General features: G+C 46.0%; 1 protein-coding gene across 1 annotated transcript in view; it reads right to left on the bottom strand.

The window, feature by feature from the left end:
• Nucleotides 1-290: 290 nt before the first annotated feature.
• The window catches only part of LOC142918194 (uncharacterized), a 29,612-nt gene continuing 11,732 nt past the window's right edge, over nucleotides 291-18,170 (bottom strand). The window contains exons 6-9 of the mRNA XM_076062350.1: nucleotides 17,707-17,808; nucleotides 6,888-6,961; nucleotides 4,874-5,192; nucleotides 291-4,536 (exon numbers count right to left, since the gene is read on the bottom strand). Coding sequence (XP_075918465.1) covers nucleotides 4,001-4,536; nucleotides 4,874-5,192; nucleotides 6,888-6,961; nucleotides 17,707-17,808 — 1,031 coding nt within the window. The 3' untranslated portion in view covers nucleotides 291-4,000. The remainder of the gene's footprint in view (nucleotides 4,537-4,873; nucleotides 5,193-6,887; nucleotides 6,962-17,706; nucleotides 17,809-18,170) is intronic.

The raw sequence follows: 18,170 nt of genomic DNA, 5'->3' as shown, positions 1-18,170 counted from the left end.
ATTCCCATAAAAAAGTAAGATATTTTATATGCAATAACAATTGCTGATATAGAATGGATGCCTTGACAGTTGACCAACGACCCAGCAATGTTCTGGGCTGCTTTCAAGACCAAAGGCTCAGACAAATGAATATAACTTTGCACCAATCAAGTATGCATGCAGTGTAAACGTACACGACACAATGTAGAAAATTATGCTGAGTTCATCTCCAACGCAAAATGTGGAAATTGTACCTTGTCGCAGCATATGAGAAAGGGATCAACAGGACGTTAATCGGCCCAGAAACGATGTTTTCAGTTCAGTTCAGTTTATTTTGGTATAGCCCTGTGAGCCATCCGGCTCTTGAATCGGGTGCAACCACAACAAACAAAAACACGAACAATAAAAACATCTTAAAGTGACTATGTGACTGTGCAAACAGAAAATCCATGGAAAAAAAAAAGAGCAAAAATATTCCTGAAAAAAGGACTGTACACCAACGCTGTGTGCAAAAAATCCCAGTGGGATGCAAGTTAAACAACAACAATAACAACCACAAAAACTTAGATTAAGGCCATCAGTCTAACTCCGTACAACAAAACAAACATGTCCAAACCAAAAAACTTTTCCAAATCACCGAAAAATAAAGCCATAATTGCAACGTAACAGTGATCACAAGGACTGTGACCGAATTTTTACAATAAACTACATAAATAACATGTAACACCAAACCCTAGAGCAGTGGTTCTTAACCTGGGTTCGATCGAACCCCAGGGGTTCGGTGAGTCGATCTCAGGGGTTCGGCAGAGCCCCCGCCACGGAGGTCCGGACACACTTGAATTATTGTGTAAATTTGTGATGACACACACGGCCCGCTTGGCCATCACTGGCTGCAGATGATCATGCTACACTGCTTGGCCAATCAGCGCTGCGGGGAATTTAGTGCGCACTCAGTAGTCAACGTGTGACTGTTGTTGTCGTACGTCGTGTGATTTCTTTAATATTTTATCCATACTAACTATGTCGGGCAAAAGAAGAAAGTGGTCGGACGAATATGTACAACATGGATTCTCATGTATCACGGAACGTGATGGGAGTGAGCGTCCTATCTGCATGATTTGCAACGCCAAGTTGAGCAACTCTAGTCTTGCACCGGCAAAACTAAAGGAACACTTCCTGAAGCTGCATGGAGACGGGGAATACAAGAACACAACACTTGCTGAATTCAGGGTGAAGAGAGCCAGATTCGATGAAAGGGCCACTCTGCCTGCTCTTGGATTTGTACCTGTTAACAAACCGATCTTGACAGCATCGTACGAAGTTGCTTACCTGATCGCAAAGCAGGGCAAGCCACACACCATTGGTGAAACACTTGTGAAACCAGCTGCATTAAAGATGGCGAATCTGATACTCGGAACAGCGGCCGAAGGTAAATTATCCCAAATTCCCCTTTCAAATGACACCGTCAGTGACAGAATAGAAGACATGAGTAAAGACATCTTGGCTCAAGTAGTCGCGGATCTGATTTCAAGCCCGGCAAAATTCAGCCTTCAACTCGACGAAACCACAGACGTTTCTGATCTAAGCCAGCTTGCTGTTTTTGTACGCTATGTGAAAGACGACATGATAAAAGAAGAGTTTTTATTTTGTAAGCCTCTTACAACAACAACGAAGGCAGCCGATGTGAAGAAGCTTGTGGATGACTTCTTCAGAGACAACAATCTTTCATGGGATATGGTTTCTGCAGTTTGTACGGACGGAGCTCCAGTCATGCTGGGAAGAAAGTCTGGTTTTGGTGCGCTAGTAAAGGCCGATGCACCACACATCATTGTGACGCATTGTATTCTGCACAGGCATGCGTTGGCAACAAAAACCTTACCTCCAAAAATGACAGAAGTATTAAAAACTGTGGTGGAATGTGTGAACTATGTGCGAAAAAGTGCTCTGAGGCACCGCATCTTCAGTGAGCTGTGTAAAGAAATGGGCTCTGAATTTGAGGTACTTCTGCTCCATTCTAATATTCGGTGGTTATCCCGGGGACAGGTGCTGAATCGTGTTTTTGCCATGCGTGTGGAATTAGCCCTGTTTTTGCAAGAGCACCAACACTGCCATGCAGATTGCTTCAAAAATCCTGAGTTCATTCTCATTTTAGCGTACATGGCTGATATATTCGCAGCTCTCAATCATCTCAATCAGCAGATGCAGGGTGGTGGAGTCAATATCATGGAAGCGGAAGAACACCTGAAGGCTTTTCAAAAAAAGCTACCGTTATGGAAACGACGAACAGAGAACAATAACTTCGCAAACTTCCCGCTTCTGGACGACTGTGCAAGTAAGATCGAAGATGTGTCTGGAATCGGAGATATTTCTGTATCCACGGAACTGAAGCAAACAATTGCCACGCACTTAGATGAGCTTGCAAAGTCTCTCGACGGATATTTCCCTACAAGAGAGTCATATCCAGCATGGGTGAGACAGCCGTTCACGTTTGCTGTTGAAACAGCAGATGTCAATGATGAATTCCTCGACGAAATCATTGAAATTCAGCAGAGCCAGGTTCAACAGCAACTCTTCAGAACAACAACGCTCTCAACGTTTTGGTGTCGACAAATGAACAAGTATCCAGTTATTGCTAAGAAAGCCCTGGATTTTTTTATACCATTTGTTACAACATATCTTTGTGAGCAATCCTTTTCGAGGATGCTGGACATAAAAACGAAGAAAAGGAACAGACTTTGCTGTGAAAATGACATGAGAGTGGCACTTGTCAAGGTGAAGCCACGCATATCTGAACTGATCTCTCAAAGGCAACAGCAGAAGTCACATTGATTTCCAGGTAATGTAATTTGTTGTGAGTTTATGCATTGTGTTGGTTTTATTCTTTGAACAAGGTAATGTTCATGCACGGCTCATTTTGTGTACCAGTAAAAAACATATCTATGTCTTGAATTTGAAAAAAATCACATTTTATTTTTCACTAAAGAGGGGTTCGGTGAATGCGCATATGAAACTGGTGGGGTTCGGTACCTCCAACAAGGTTAAGAACCACTGCCCTAGAACCATAGCTGGCTGCATGAATTACTCCACAACAACAGAAGCATCGGTCGGAGTATCAAATTTTTCAATGCACCTTTAAGATCAGCATGCTAAATCAAAATACAGGAAATGCTTTGCAGCGTCATCCGGAGCGAAACATTTTATTTTATTTTATGCCAATGAATAGCAGTGGCAGCTAGGGGTGTACAACTCCTCTAGAGCAGTTTTGAGAGAAGATCTCATTGGTAGCGATTCAAGTTGCAGTTTATTGGAAATAGCATTCCAGACTCTGGGGGCATCAATAGTAAAGGCCCTTCCTCCAGTTTTTGTACGGCAATCCAGTTTGTTTTTTGTGTAGAGTGGCACCATGGCACTGATGTGTGGGTGTGCAGTGCAACTGATTTGCACAATGTGGGAATACAGTACAACTATTGTTATTTGTAACTGTCTTATCTATGCAGTTAGACCTATTTGTCATTCCTGCCTTCAAATTGGCAGCTTCTATTATCTGCAATTTTGCTGATTATAAGAGGGTGGGTGGACCAGCAGATGGGTGAAAAACTTTTATATTATCGGTGATATCCACATATATGCGGAAAGCCATGGACTGTGCTGCAGACCAATTACAGTCCAAAGCAAGGGAACAGTGTGCCATTCGGAAATTTCAAACAGTACCCCTTCCTTTAATGCAAATTTAACTGGCTGGCAAGGCTCAGCTTGTCCATTATGGTTACATGGGTGTCAGATAATTGGAAACAAATATTTGGAGTTGAAACATCTGAAGACGGAATAACTACGTTTTGAGATGTATCTTTAATGTAACATCTTTTCTTAGCTTCATTTTTTTAGATAAAGGTTATCAGTGCATGTGGTAGATAAAACAATATTATCTGTGATATCCATGTTAAATAACTAAGAGGAGCTGCTTGGCAATTTGATCCTGTTTATTATTTTCCACAGATAAATTATGAAACCTATATCCATTTTAATCGCTGTTAACAGGCTCAATAGTGAGGACCCCAGACCACACCCATAGAGCAACATGCAGAGGTTCAGAGAAGTGAGCATAAAATGTGTGCAGATGCTCATTGTTGTCAGCATTGAAAAATAACAGAACCCGTTTATCATAGTCCAAGCCAACACCGATTCTGCGAGGATGTTCACCCACTTCGAGCTCCGTGCTATGCTGGTCGTGCCAGGCCTTGTATTTGTTCTCGTGTTTCCATAAACACCAGGACCTGCTGTTAAATCCCATCAGGCATGCACTGTCTTGTTCTTTACGTAGAATACTCTTGTAAGAGACACCAACACGAAGGTTTTCCACGTCCCCCACATTCACCACCCAGAAGTGGCATCCTTCAGAGAAACTCTCAGATGACAGCACCTGTGACCAGTATTTGAATCGATCTGGATGATCAGGTTTTTTTGGAGGGCTCTTGAGCCATACCGCTGTCTTGCCATCATTTGAGATGTTAAGTTTTTGATGTGCCGTGTTTCGATTAAGAGTTGGAGAGCATTTAACTGCAAAGAAGCCAGTGAAACATGTCAACAGACATTCACAACCAGAGTTCAGTTTATCAATCCAAGATATAAAACGCCTAGTTTTCAGTAAAAAAAAATTAGACGGAAGCATGGATCATATTGTTAAATTATTGCAATTTAAACAATTACTTAATGTTTATACTTTACAATACAATTGCCCCAATTATTAGATTAAAAACTATTTTATACTTATTTTAGCTGTAATGCATACTTAAACGATACCTAGCGGCAACATCTCTGCCTTTAGTAGTGACATCCATGATTAACTAAGAAAAGTTTCAGAGTGAGGCCCAGTTAATCATCAGATCCCACATACCGGCAGAGTCAAGCAGGGTCTGCAGCTGCGTTTGCTTGTTCTGTCCTGCACGGATCACCTCCAGGAGCCCCTGGCACATCTCTTCACGCTCACCAATAAAATAATTGAGTATAAAGATTGCACGTGCTGAGATGTCAGTAATTTCATACACCTTCCAGTACACGCTTACGTGAATGTTGTATTTTTTATCCATCTCGTACAAGAAATAGAAGGTGTTTTCAGAGATGGATTTATACACTTCTGGCAGCAACTCATGGAACTGCCGCCAAACCTCAGCATTACTGGACTTCATTCTCTTCTCGATGAGCATTAGTGGTTCCTGTCCACACGGGAAAGAAGCCACAATGGGAAGTGTTTAATGGTATTAAGAAGGTTGTAGATTTTACTCTTACATTATTTAACATCATTCCTCCAGATTTGCTAAAATAGAGTGTTACATATTGGGTGCATATTATTGAAAGACTTACATTTCTGCAAAGGGATCAATGGCCCTGCCATTGTAATCTGGAATTTTCTCTCATAGTTTAAGACTACCAAGGCATTGAGCTTTATTTTTGCAGGATCCCAATTGTTATAAAGATGACAACTGACTTTCCAAAGGTATTATTTTACAGTTTCACTGCTTACTAAACATCTTCCTTTGACCATTTTCAGTTCTCCAGTGCCAATACTCTATGAACGTATGTATCTACAGCATGATGCATACTTATAGTGGTTCTGATTAGAGCTAAGATATCCAGTTATTTCATGGAATATATTAAATTTGTTTGGAGTACTCTGCCAGTTATGGATTGATTATGTGAATTGGCTTACGCAAATAAAAGTTGGAAAACACACATCTCACCTCTGGTCCCATAATTTCTGTTGGATGGGAGGTGACGTAGGAGCTTAGTGAAGTACATTGCATCATTAGCCACATCACAGAGTGGAGCTTGTATGGAAATTTACAGTAAGCATAGAACATTCGTCTAACGGTCCATCCACATGCCAACGTTGGCTCAGCATTGAATGTATACTGGGTTTCTATCTTCGGGAGGCAGTAAGTGGAGCAGCTGCTATTTTTTAATGGCCAAAGCAATTGACCACAAAAAAGTAGTCAATTACAAATTATAGTTAATGGATCAATTTAATTGATTAATCATTCCAGCTATAGCTGCGATTGAAATGTGTGACAGTTTTTGGTCAATCGATTGTAAATAGATCATGCCAATTACTTTTATTGTATGAGTAAATGTATTTTTTAAGACAATGGAAAATATATTGCGATTGGCAATAAATTGCTATTGTGCTATTTGATGAGGATGATCTGTATTCATAGCTTCAATTCCACAGCATCTCAAAGCAACTTAAAATACAGTGAAATACAAAACAGTGAAAATAGAGCAAAATACAGAGTAAGAAAAATAGATGAAAATTATACAAAAGATCCATGGCAGAAGAACATGACAGTGAGCACCACAAATACAATAGGGCAACATTCAGACAACAGAGAGTCCCAGGGAAGTCTTGAAAAACATGATGGGAAATACTTTGGCCAGCTTAGGCTGACCATTGTAACACCCTACCCAATCACCACCACAAACCACAACCCACACCATCACACCAGAAGTAGGGATAAGATAGTTTTGGGAGAGTCTACATTCACAATTAGACAGTGGAAGACTCCACGAGAGTACATGAGTTAATCTTCTTTGGTTCTTTCGGTAAAGTCACGTAGAATGAGAAAAAAGAAGAAAAAAAACAATAAAATTCTCACGACGTTTCGGCCACAACACAAGTGGCCTTCTTCAGGTGAAAGGAACAGACCTGTCGGGACGACAGAGAAGTCCACTTGTGTTGTGAGAATTTTATTGTTTTATTTTATTATTATTTTATTCTCATTCTACGTGACTTTACCGAAAGAACCAAAGAAGATGAATCCTTGCAGTCACGAAAGCTTTAAATCGAAAAGTACATGAGTTCCTGTGATACAATGTCATGGGAGCCAGGGCCCAGCATATGCTGCTTGACTTACCTCAAGGACATCCTTGGGCACTTTCACACTAAGAAGAGGCACAGTCTCCGTCCCTTTGCCAGAATCACCTGTTCCTGTACAAGAAGACGTGACACATGTCCACTCAGTAGCATCTACTGAAAGCATTGCTAATGATCCTGGGAGCACAATGTATGAGTTCTGCTGTTATGACTATGGTATTATGGGAGTGTGTCTAAAAGTGAACCTGCTCGGTTCGGAAGTAAACTACAACACGTGGAGTTAAAAATATTGCAAGGCACGTGATCATAGTGCCGGTACAGGTGTGATTTTATAGGATAGTGTTATCAGTTAATATATACCTACTGAATCAACTGGACAGTAATTATTTTGTTTTACATTAATGAATCTGTTGTGCATGATGCAAGTTATTATTAGCAACCAAGTATTGCGACTAAAACATATTTTTTCCGATATCTTTTTTGGATTAGATCGCGTAAATATAAATGTGCTGTTAAGCCCACCACCACCCGACACAGCCAATTAGTAAGGTTAGTTTGGTAAACAAAACTAGAGGGATAGATGTAAAGCCATCACTTGTGAGCAACGCATGTGCGAAGTCCATGGGGGGGGGGGGGCGGGGGGGTTAAGAAATGCATATAAATTACAATGGGTATCCATTACTGGTTGGATTATTCATATGGCACTGCACATTATGCATGCACATTGTTCTTGTACATCCAGACATTTGTGTACAGGAAAATAACAGTAACTGTTATCTGCTCACAGGTTTTCCCCATCGACTTATGATGACCTTATAGTCATGCAGTTAAACAGTGCATTACTTGTGTAGTGACTGGGAATGTCACTACGCGGTGCCGGGCCTGCGAGGCCACGGCGGAAGATGCACCGTCATCGTGCACACCCCGGACACGGGGTGCAGTACCGACCCTAGTGGTGTTTTGGGAGAGCGCTGGCTAGCACGATGGCACCATGCGCAGCGTGCGTTGCGGGCTCCTACTTGAGGAAGTGAGAGAGTGTCAGCTCAGCCTGGGTTACATCGGGTGATGATACCCTGGCCGTGCGTGCCCATCGCAGTGTTTGAGCGGGAACGGGCGCTTCACGCACTTCTTCGCCCGCCACATTTGAATTTGGCGCCAACTTTTCAACGGGTGCGACGCAGCAACCGGGTGCCATTTTGCCCTCGAGTGTGACACAGCTACCGGGCGCCATTTTACGTGTGACGCAGCAACCGGGCGCCATTTTAAGTGCGATGCAGCAACCGGGCGCCATTGACTCTACCGCAGCGATGCCGCCGAGTGCTGCTTGTGGAGCGCCCACACCAGTCGTCAACTCCAGCTCCTTCAAACTTCGGCGCCTGCCTCTTGTTCGCCCATTCACCGAAGCTGGGGGTGATTGGACGTCTTTCCAGAGCCGGTTCAAAGCGGCTTACGCCTTGGTCGGATGGCCTATGGACGAGGCACTCGAGGTACTTCCGACGGCATTAGATGACGATTCCTTGGCCGCCTTCAATTCAATTCCGGCTTCATATAGGGCGACGCTCCCTCTGGCGTACGCTCAAGTGGCCGCAATTTTTGAGCCGCCCTCAAGCGCTCGCTGGAAGTTCTTGCTGCGGAGGCGAGGCCGAGACACCTCTCACCTTGCGTAGCACCTTGCTGGCACTGGGTTGGGCAGCCTATCCCAACATGGACCAGGTGGCGCTCAACTCCCTGGCTTTGGAGCGGCTGCTCTCCCTTGTACGGGAGCTCGGCGTCGTCTTGGCCATTATGGAGGAAGCGGACATTTCTTCTCTTAAGGTGGCGCAAGGTATCCAGGCCCACCTTGGCCTGCGGCAGTGGCCCAGTGTGGCAGCGTGTGCTGGGGACCTGGGTCCAGTGGAGGTCATCACGCCACACAAAGGTGATCGTCTCGCCGCCTTCACTGCACGCGACCAGCGCTGCAGGGGTGCTGGTGAGCGTCGGCTGGAGCAGCGGTGGCGAGCGAGGGCTCCTCTCTCACGGGGGCCAGACCCACCAAGTGCATCCGCTGTGGCCAGCCCGGCCACATTGCCATGGGCTGCCGCAACACCCCTGGAGCCTTCGGCGGGACCTCAATGCTCTCCGCCTCCACATCAGCGTCATCATAAAAGCAACAGGTGAGTCATGGCACATCAGCCACTCGGCCACTCCCCTCACCTCACACATCTTGCGGGGATCAGGTTCAGATTCACCGGGGCACCACTAGCATTCATCATCCTCCAGATGTGCGCTCGCTGTCGGTCGCTGGGTGGCCAAAGGCAGTACACCAGTGGGATGCGCTCACGCATCGGATTGTGGCAGCCGCAGCAGGTTCCTCCGCGGTCGTTGGACAATTGAGGGAGTAGAGGTTCATATTTTGGTGGATACGGGTGTTTCAGCCACCATTATATCCGAAATGATGTTTGGCCTTTTGCCACATAGTGTTGGTAAGCTGAGTCTTGTAAAAGGGGCTTGCGTTGCCACAAGTCGAGGCAGTTTGGGAATATTGGGTCACATTATCGGCTTGATTAGAATTGGCGACATTGAATTGGAAGGCCCTGTCCTGGTCTCAAAGACGTTGGCCGTGCAATGCCTCTTAGGCACGGATTTCTTGGACAGAATGCCCCCCAAAATACTAATCGACCAAGGTTGTAGGAGTTGCCATCGGGCCGTCAATTTAACTTTTTACACTCCCCTACCTTGTTGACTCTTGCCGCCAGTGTACGGCTTTGGCTAGAGATTCCATAAAGATTCCACCTGGTTCCCAAATGTTGGTACCCCTGAGATTGCGCAAACCCCTGCAATTGCAAAGGCCTGAGGCGGGAGTTCTTTTAACTCCCTCTAATTACTTTTCGCGGACTTCCTCTATGGTGGGTGCCCTGACGGTCGTGTTGAAGGACCAGGAACCCTTTTTGCAGGTTTTGAACGGAGGTCGTTCGCACGTAGTTATGCAGGCCAGTACCGTTTTGGCGCATGTGATCCATGCTCAGTCAGCAGTAGACGCCACGCCAGCTGATGGGTTGGTGGCAGGCGTAGTCGAGGAGGACAATTCGAACGACTCCAGGCTTTGCCAGGAAAATTAGCTCTTATCCACCAAAGAGCGACAGCAGCTTTGGGCGTTTATTGAATTATTTAGCGATGTTTTTAGCCATAGTAAATTCAATATCGGACGCACGTCCCTTCTGTCCCATCACATTTACACGGGAAATTCCCCCCCTATTCAGTTGAACTCCCATCGCCTTAGCCCCAGAGAGAAATATCATGTCCGCTTTGTGATTGATGAGATGTTGGTGGCAGACATCACCTCTCCCTCTAATAGCCCTTGGTGAGCCCCCATAGTGTTGGTCAGAAAACGGGATGAGGGTCTCCAATTCTGCGTTGATTTCCATAAATTAAATAAAATTTTGGTAGCAGATGCCTACCCGCTTCCCCGCATGGACGATTCGCTTGACGCCCTCTCAGGTGCGTGGTTCTTTTCGACTCTAGATTTGCTTTCGGGCTTCTGGCAGTTGACATTGGACGAGGACGCCAAACCGAAAACAACGTTCAGCACACCCTAGGGGCTGTTCCAATTCAATCAACTTCCTATGGGCCTCCACTTGGCCGCAACTACTCTCCAACGCCTCATGGAGATGGTCTTGGTGGGATTACAGTGGGACTCCGGTCTGATATATCTGGACGACATTATCGTTTTCAGCCGCACGTTTGACGAACATTTGCAGCGTCTAGAATCGGTCTTCGTCAAAGTGTGTGCTGCTACCCTTCAATTCAAACCACAAAAGTGTAATTTGCTGCAGTCTTCCGTAAAGTATTTGGGCCATATGGTTAGCATGTCAGGAGTTACTACAGATCCAGAGAAAACTGCTTGTGTCCATGCGTGGCCGACCCCCACATCTGTCGCAGAGGTTTGCAGTTTTGTGGGCTTTGCCTCATATTACCGTCGCTTTGTACAGGATTTTGCAATTATCACGAAGCCAGGCCACGCGCTGTTTGCTAAAGGCCAAAAATTCCATTGGGGCAAAGAGGAGGAAGCGTTCATCGCGCCTTGGGATTCCCTGGCTGATGCGCTCCCCCCCCCCCCCCCCTGGATTATCCCGACTTCTCCCTGCCCTCTGTCCTAGACACTGATGCCAGCGACATGGGCATAGGGGCTATACTTTCCCAGGTGGTCGACGGCGCCGAAAGAGTTGTGGCATATGCAGTCGCGTGTTGTCCTCCGTGGAACAACGTTATTGTGTGACCCACAGGGAGATGCTTGCCAGTGTACTTCATCCAGTTGTATAGGCCCTACTTGTATGGCAGGCAGTTCACCGTACGGACGGACCATGCTGCCTTACAATGTTCCTTGCGCATAGATCAACCCTCAGGTTAGCTGTCGCTGGCTTGAGGTGCTGCAGGAGTATGCGTTTGACATCATTCACAGGAAGGGGGCACAGCACGGAAATGCGAACACCTTATCTAGGTTGCCACAAGACAGTAGGTGTACATGCATGACTGGCTCGAGTCGTTGCAGGGCTCCAGTTGACTCCATGCCACAGTTGGTGGCGATGGCCGACACGGCTCCTCTTCGAGGTGTGGCGCTGGCCACGAATTGTGGCCTAGGTCTACCTCGCGATGAATGGTCTCGCCTTCAGATTGAGGATACGTCTGTTGAATTTTCAGCGCAGGGTTAAATCTGGCAACCATTACTATACCACGACAACCAACGCGCCCGTTGCCCTGTATGACTGCCTCCTTATGCGTTGGAACTCGAAGCTAGAGAGATACTGTGTTGTGGTGCCCACAGTCCTCCAAGGGAAACTGACTCGTGTAATTCATGAGAAATTGATGCACCAAGGGACCCACAAAACCTTCTTGACTGTTAAGCAGGACCTACTACTGGCCGGGCATGGAAAGCGACGTGACACTATTTATTAAAGGCTGCCAGGATTGCACACTTCAGAAGCCACCGGCTGTGCATGATCGGCCCCCGCTGCAGTCCATACAGGTTTCTCGCGTCAACGAACTTGTGGCCCTTGACATTTTAGGCCCATTCCCAACTTCTCAACGAGGCCACAAGTTTCTGTTGGTCGGGGTCAAATACCTCAACGCTGGCTTATGGTGTGGCCCTTACAAGATCAGTTGGCCTCGTCAATCACCGATGGCTTTTTGCACGGCAACGTTTAATATAAGGGTGCACCTGAGCAACTTCTGACCGACCAGGGTCGGAATTTTTCTTCTCGACTGCTCAGGGAGGTCTGTGACCTCCTCGGTACAAAGAAAATCCGTACCTCGCCCTACCACCCTCAAACCGATGGGATGGGGGAGCGTTTAAATCGTACCCTCACGTCCATGCTGTACCACCAAGTGAACGCGACCCAGTCAGAATGGGACCTGTTTATTCCGGGCATCCTCGCCGCGTATAGGTTGGCCCTTCATGCCTCAATGGGTTTTTCACCCTTTTATTTGATGTATGGGAGGGAGACCGAACCCCCGATGCACGTGCAAATGGATTGTTCATCCATCTAGGTTGAAGAGATATGTATTGCCCTGTCCTGTAGATTAATCCCAATTCCGGAGCGGCCGGTGCCTGATGCGTCCGACAAACCTGGCCATCCTGGCCGGGATGCTGGGCAGCATAAGCTTTCCGTCTGTCCACCCACAGAACCCCTCCGAGTAGTTTCCGAGGAGTGGCCTGCTTCCCCGTTGGGAGTGAAACCAACATCAGAGAACGCACCGCCCGCTCACAAATCGGATGCTACCTGTGGGAGCGGACCGGTGGCACATACACAGTCCAGAGGTGCTCTTTTCCGCTGAGCACCTCTGGGCCTTTGGGCCCGTTGTCATCAGACGCCAGCCATCACTGACGTGGTCGGCACCTTGGACCGAGGGATGGAAGCCTTCCTTGCACTTGCCGTTCTGCCTTAAACACCCTTGATGTTCCCCCACAGACGGCCCTGCCTTCGCACCTCCATTGACATTGTTATTATTGTTAGAATTGTTCTTGTTGATGTTTCTGGCTGTTTGCTATTGACCCCGATATGTGTTGGGTTCAGTATAGTTAGCAGCCGGGACGGCTGATTTTTTTTATGGGGAGGGGTGATGCAGAGGAGTATTGTGAGCAGCGATAAGGGGGCGAACAGAGGGAAGTGTGAAGCGGGTTGTTAGTCAAAGATGACGTCATGTCACGGGTGGTGTAAGAGGTACCTTCGGGAACAAAGGTGGGTCCGAGCTAGGGGGAGGAGCCACCAAAGGGGTACTTAAGGGGGACCCCATGACGAAGGCGTAGTCGTTGTGGGGAGCCAGGGCAAGGATCGGCTGCAAGAGGTCTCTCCCTCTTCATCGCCGGGCGGTGTTGGCTAAACCCCCGTCCCAGGCAGATGGGTGGGAGAGCCAAGGGAATAGCCGAGTGTAAGGCTCCGAGTATTCAGTAAGGATCGGCTGAGAAGGAGGGTTTCTCTCTCCTCGGCGCCAGGCGATGTTGAATGAACCCCCGCTCTCGCCAGACGAGTGAGAGAGCCCCAAAAGGATAGCCGAGGGAAGGACAAGATAGTGTTCGGGGGTCCGGGATAAGGACCAAATTAGAGAGCACCTACCTCTGGTGTGAGTTTATAGTGTTGAATGTGTAATGAGAGAGCGCCATCTAAGGAACGACGAGGGTTAATTGCATAGTCACTGCTGGGTAACTAATATCCGATCAGAAGGATGGGTTCCATCTGGGCCAAAGGGCGGAGCTTGTGGGTTTGTACAGGAACCATCGGGAAGGTTCCACGAGGGGGCATGGCTTGAGGCGGAGCTTAGCTCCGCCGAGAGCAATATAAGGAGAGACAGTGAGTGGAATCTTGGTCAGGTGGGGAGCCTGGAGTCCGGACTGCATCATCGCCTACCTCTACTCGCCACCGGCCACGTGGCGGGCTCTGCCAGTGAAGCCTTCTCTCCTCTCAATGCGCCGCCAGCCAGCGGCGAGCGTGGAGAGAGAGAGAGAGAGAGACACGCCACACGCCACGATGGTGGAAGAGGGAGAGTGCGCGTCACGGCAGTAGAGAGAGAGAGGGAAGCCATCCGGATGGAGAGAGCAGAGCTGTGCAGACATTCTGTTAAATAAAAGCCACCAATCCAGAGTCGTCATGGAAGTCGTTTATTACAAATGTAACAGTGTTAATAAACGGCAACAGCCCTTACAGCATTCCTCGTCTCCACGTGGTTCTACGACCCAACACTTGGATCACAGTATCAATGTACATTACATTGTAGAGTAGCATTGTACGGGTGGAAGATAAATTTATGTCGAGGTTGCTGAACCAGTGAACGGTTGCAGGAATAGCCTGATGATTATCTGAAATCCTACAAGTGTATTTTAAAAGCAGGTAGTGCCAGACTATGTGCTCCAAGGTTTGAGATTTGTGTCTGCTATCACACTGCGTGCTATTCTTAAATTTTCAGTGCATAATATAGCTACATCTGCCATATGATGTTCCGATTCAATTAAATACAGACAATTTTTTGCAGGGCAAATTGTAATTGGTAGTTTCTTCTGTGGACTCAGTGATTCCATGCTAGTTAAGAACTTCGGCAGTGTTGCAGGTTACTCACTCCCGGGACTCAAAGTTGAATGAGGGCACTTTGAGAGCTTATGCTCGATCTCAAATTGGGTTCCAGGATCTTAATCTATACTTTGTAAGGTTCTGAAGGTCCTATTGAATAGGTAATTTGGGTGTTGCCGTAAAGCATATGTAGAGGAGAGAAATATGCGGTGCACGCAGTTAAGCGGATGCAACGGAGGGCAAACAGGTGTGTGCTTTGCAGAATGAGGTTTGCACAGACAAACCGCCAGTAATTAAGGGGAGAAGCGGGTGCAACCGAGGTCGAACAGATGCTACACTGTGACCGGAGGTTGACACCTAGGAGATGGGATATGGGGGGTGATGATAAGAGATTAATGGGATAATTGGCGCCGGCCTGGCGGCAGCTAAAGTGTAAGCACGTGAGGACTCGGGATGAGCAGGGGGATATACTGTAAGCGGGAGTGTTTGTGAACGAGGGGAGTTGTTGCCGGGAACCAAGAGTGAAGACATCTCGCCACTGCCGCTCTAGCCATCAATGGGACCTTAACCTTCACGCCGTCGCCAGGCGGGTGTTGGCTGAACCCCCTGCCCGGGACAGACGGGTGAGCAGGTCTGAGGGAGCATAGGTGAGGGCAGCGGTGGAGATGCGAAGTTGCTGTGTGCAGAGTCGTTGACTGTGGAGCTACTGTGTGCAGAGTCGCTGAGTTCGAAGACGCTGTGTGCGGAGTCATTGAGTGCGAAGACGGTGTGTGCAGAGTCGCTGAGTGCGAAGTCACTGTGTACAGAGTCGCTCAGTGCGACGTCACTGTGTGCGGAGTCGCTGAGAGCAGAGCTGCTGAGTGCAGGATAAGTAACGTGCAGAATAAATAAGAGAGCGGGGAGAAGTTAAGTATATGTGACCGTACAGATAGTTATAGGAGTGCCAATAACTGGCGCAAAAACAGGTGAATAAAGTGTAAGCAAGGGACTTTTTACAACGTGTCGATGTGAGTATTTTTTTAAGACACTACACATGTATAGTTGCGTGATATTTTGTGTTTTTGAAATATTTAGGTGGAAGTCTGGTGACATTTTGTTGAAGTTAGTTATGTTGAAGAGTCTTGTGAAGCATGAACAAGGAAACATTGAAACAAATCAACACCATATAATTATTATACGAACATAGTGGTGTCTATGTGGAGATGCATCCCATTCATAACACCATGTAAGACAATTTTTGTTCCTGGGTAGTAAGTGTTATTTCGTAATTGCTGATGCCTAAAAAGTATAGAAAATGCCTATTATTCCGCACAAACTTTGCTTTTGTGACCAGGACAGTGATATTTAGAAATGTACCTATTTTCAATGAGAATACGGGCTAATGTGTATTTTTGTTCACATAAAGTCAGAAAAAAACAACATATGAATCAAAATTACATGTATTTATAGTAAAGCAAGACAACAATTACTACAAAATATTTAGAAGAGAGTAGTTTTTCGAGATTCATGATTATACTGTAAATAACTTTCACGAATCAGCCTACAAATTAAGTCTCCCATCATGTTCTCATTATACTGTCCTTGTTAGCGGGATTCAAAGTCAAGTATATCCTGGTGGAAGCGCTCAACTTGCTCCTCCGAGTACGCTCCCATGTTCTCCTTATATTTAACAAGATGAGCATCAAGGATATGGACTTTGAGGGACATCCTACAGCCCATTGTGCCGTAGTTCTTCACCAGAGTCTAAACCAGCTCCACATAGTTTTCGACCTTGTAATTGCCCAGCAAGCCACGAACCACTACGACAAAGCTGTTCCAAGCCGCTTTCTCCTTACTAGTGAGCTTCTTGGGGAATTCATTGCACTCCAGGATCTTCTTTATTTGTGGTCCTACGAAGATACCGGCTTTGACCTTTGCCTCATACAGCTTAGGGAAGAAGTCTTGAAGGTACTTGAAGGCTGCCAACTCCTTATCTACAGCTCTGACAAATTGTTTCATAAGGCCCAATTTGATGTGCAGTGGTGGCATCAGCACCTTCCGGGGGTCCATCAGTGGCTCCCACTTGACGTTGTTCTGCGACTTGCACACTTTCATCCAACAAGTTCCACTGCTTGAGCCTAGACGTCAAAAGGTCGGCATTGGACTTGGTGAGACCAAGATCTCTGATCAAGTCGTTGAGGTATCTTTCGTTGGGGTAGTATGGGTTTCTCTCCTCAGCTCCACCTCTGAAATTGTCATCTGGATCTACAACATCTACCTCGCTCTCTTACTTGCTGCTCTGTTCTCAAGACCGCTGCTCTCTGTCCGGAGGAGTGGGTACGGGGAGCTCATGGCAGTGTGGAACCGGGGCGATGGATGAAGGAAGGTCCGGATATTTGGAAGGGTCCACTATGCAGAAGTAGCAGTTGCTTGAGTGGTCAGTGGATTTTACGCGTGACTAATGTGTAAGAGATTCTCACAACATTTTTCATATATGATATATTTTTTCAATAAAATCGAAAACTGTAAAACATTATAATTTTTTTACAATTTATTAAAAAAATAACAAATGTAATAACTTAAATTTCCGAGCAATAATTGTCCATCTTATCTTCCAGAGTTTTTTTGTATTGCTCGCAGGTGAAATGAGGTGCCCAGGGTTTGTCTTGATCCCCAACAGGCATGCCAAAATATGCCTTGTAGGCCTCACACATCTTAGCAGATGCTTCCACAGAGCACTTTTTTGCTCTTGTCTTGATAAATTGGCCGCAGACATAGCAAAATGCGTCTGCTGGATTCTTGCAGCCTCTTGATGCCATCTCAGAAAAATGCAGATATGTATTCACTTAGGCCACTGGAACTAAACTGAACTAGTGGTCTCAAGGCTTCTATTTATATTACTGGAAAGTTCTAGAATGTTCTAGAAGTTACTCCAAGTTTACTCAGCACTGAATCTATCAATAATGTTCTGGAAAATTTCAAAATATCACTGTCCTGGTCACAAAAGCAAAGTGTATGGAGGCATAAGCAATTTGGAAATAACACTTAATACCAAGGGGAATAAAAATGTTATACAGTGTAATTGTTGACTAGAATCTTAAGTGAATATTTTGCATGATTCAAATGCTGCTCAATAACATTGTAATAAGCAGGATTACTGCTTAGTCTTATCTTGGACATTGCCCATTTCCCTTCAAGTTTTTGTGATGTGCACTGGGAAGTCTTCCAATTAATCTACAGCCCTGATTTGTTGTCTCATGAATCACAGCTGGGCCACTCGTGGAAGAATTCGTCTCATTATTAAACAATGAAAATTACGTAAAATGCTGTAATGTTTCTTACCAAAGGGGTATAAGCATTTCTTCTTCCGATAAATCAATAAGGCCACCACCACCACCAGAAGCATGAAGGTCCCAATTCCAGCAGGAATTGCAATGTTTTTTTCTGCAGGCAGCAAAAGGCAGAGGATAAACATTCAGCATATATATTGACATATACAATTAAATGCCAAGGCTATTGCATAACACCCTCTGAAATAATGTTACATCGACACCAGTGCCTATGCTTTTATATCAGTGCATCAACAAATTTAAATTTGGGAGCAATGTTGTCTAGTAACATGTATTTAAGTAGCAAACTTGGGGGATGGTTTATAAGTGTAGTCTCATCAGCAGTGTGGCCAATTAAACAAATGCCAGACAGCTAGATGTTGTAGGCAAGAGCTATCCACAAACATTGTTATAACTGGTCAGTTCCACACTACATTAGCTTTGCTGTAGTGATCTGCTTCATGAAGTACATATGCA

Source organism: Petromyzon marinus, chromosome 1 (genome assembly GCF_048934315.1).
Source record: "Petromyzon marinus isolate PM22_M1 ecotype Great Lakes invasive population chromosome 1, UKy_Petmar_22M1.pri1.0, whole genome shotgun sequence".
In the NCBI taxonomy this organism is placed as follows: domain Eukaryota; kingdom Metazoa; phylum Chordata; class Hyperoartia; order Petromyzontiformes; family Petromyzontidae; genus Petromyzon; species Petromyzon marinus.
Note: the sequence above shows the minus strand (reverse complement) of the source record. Positions and strands in the feature narration are given on the sequence as shown.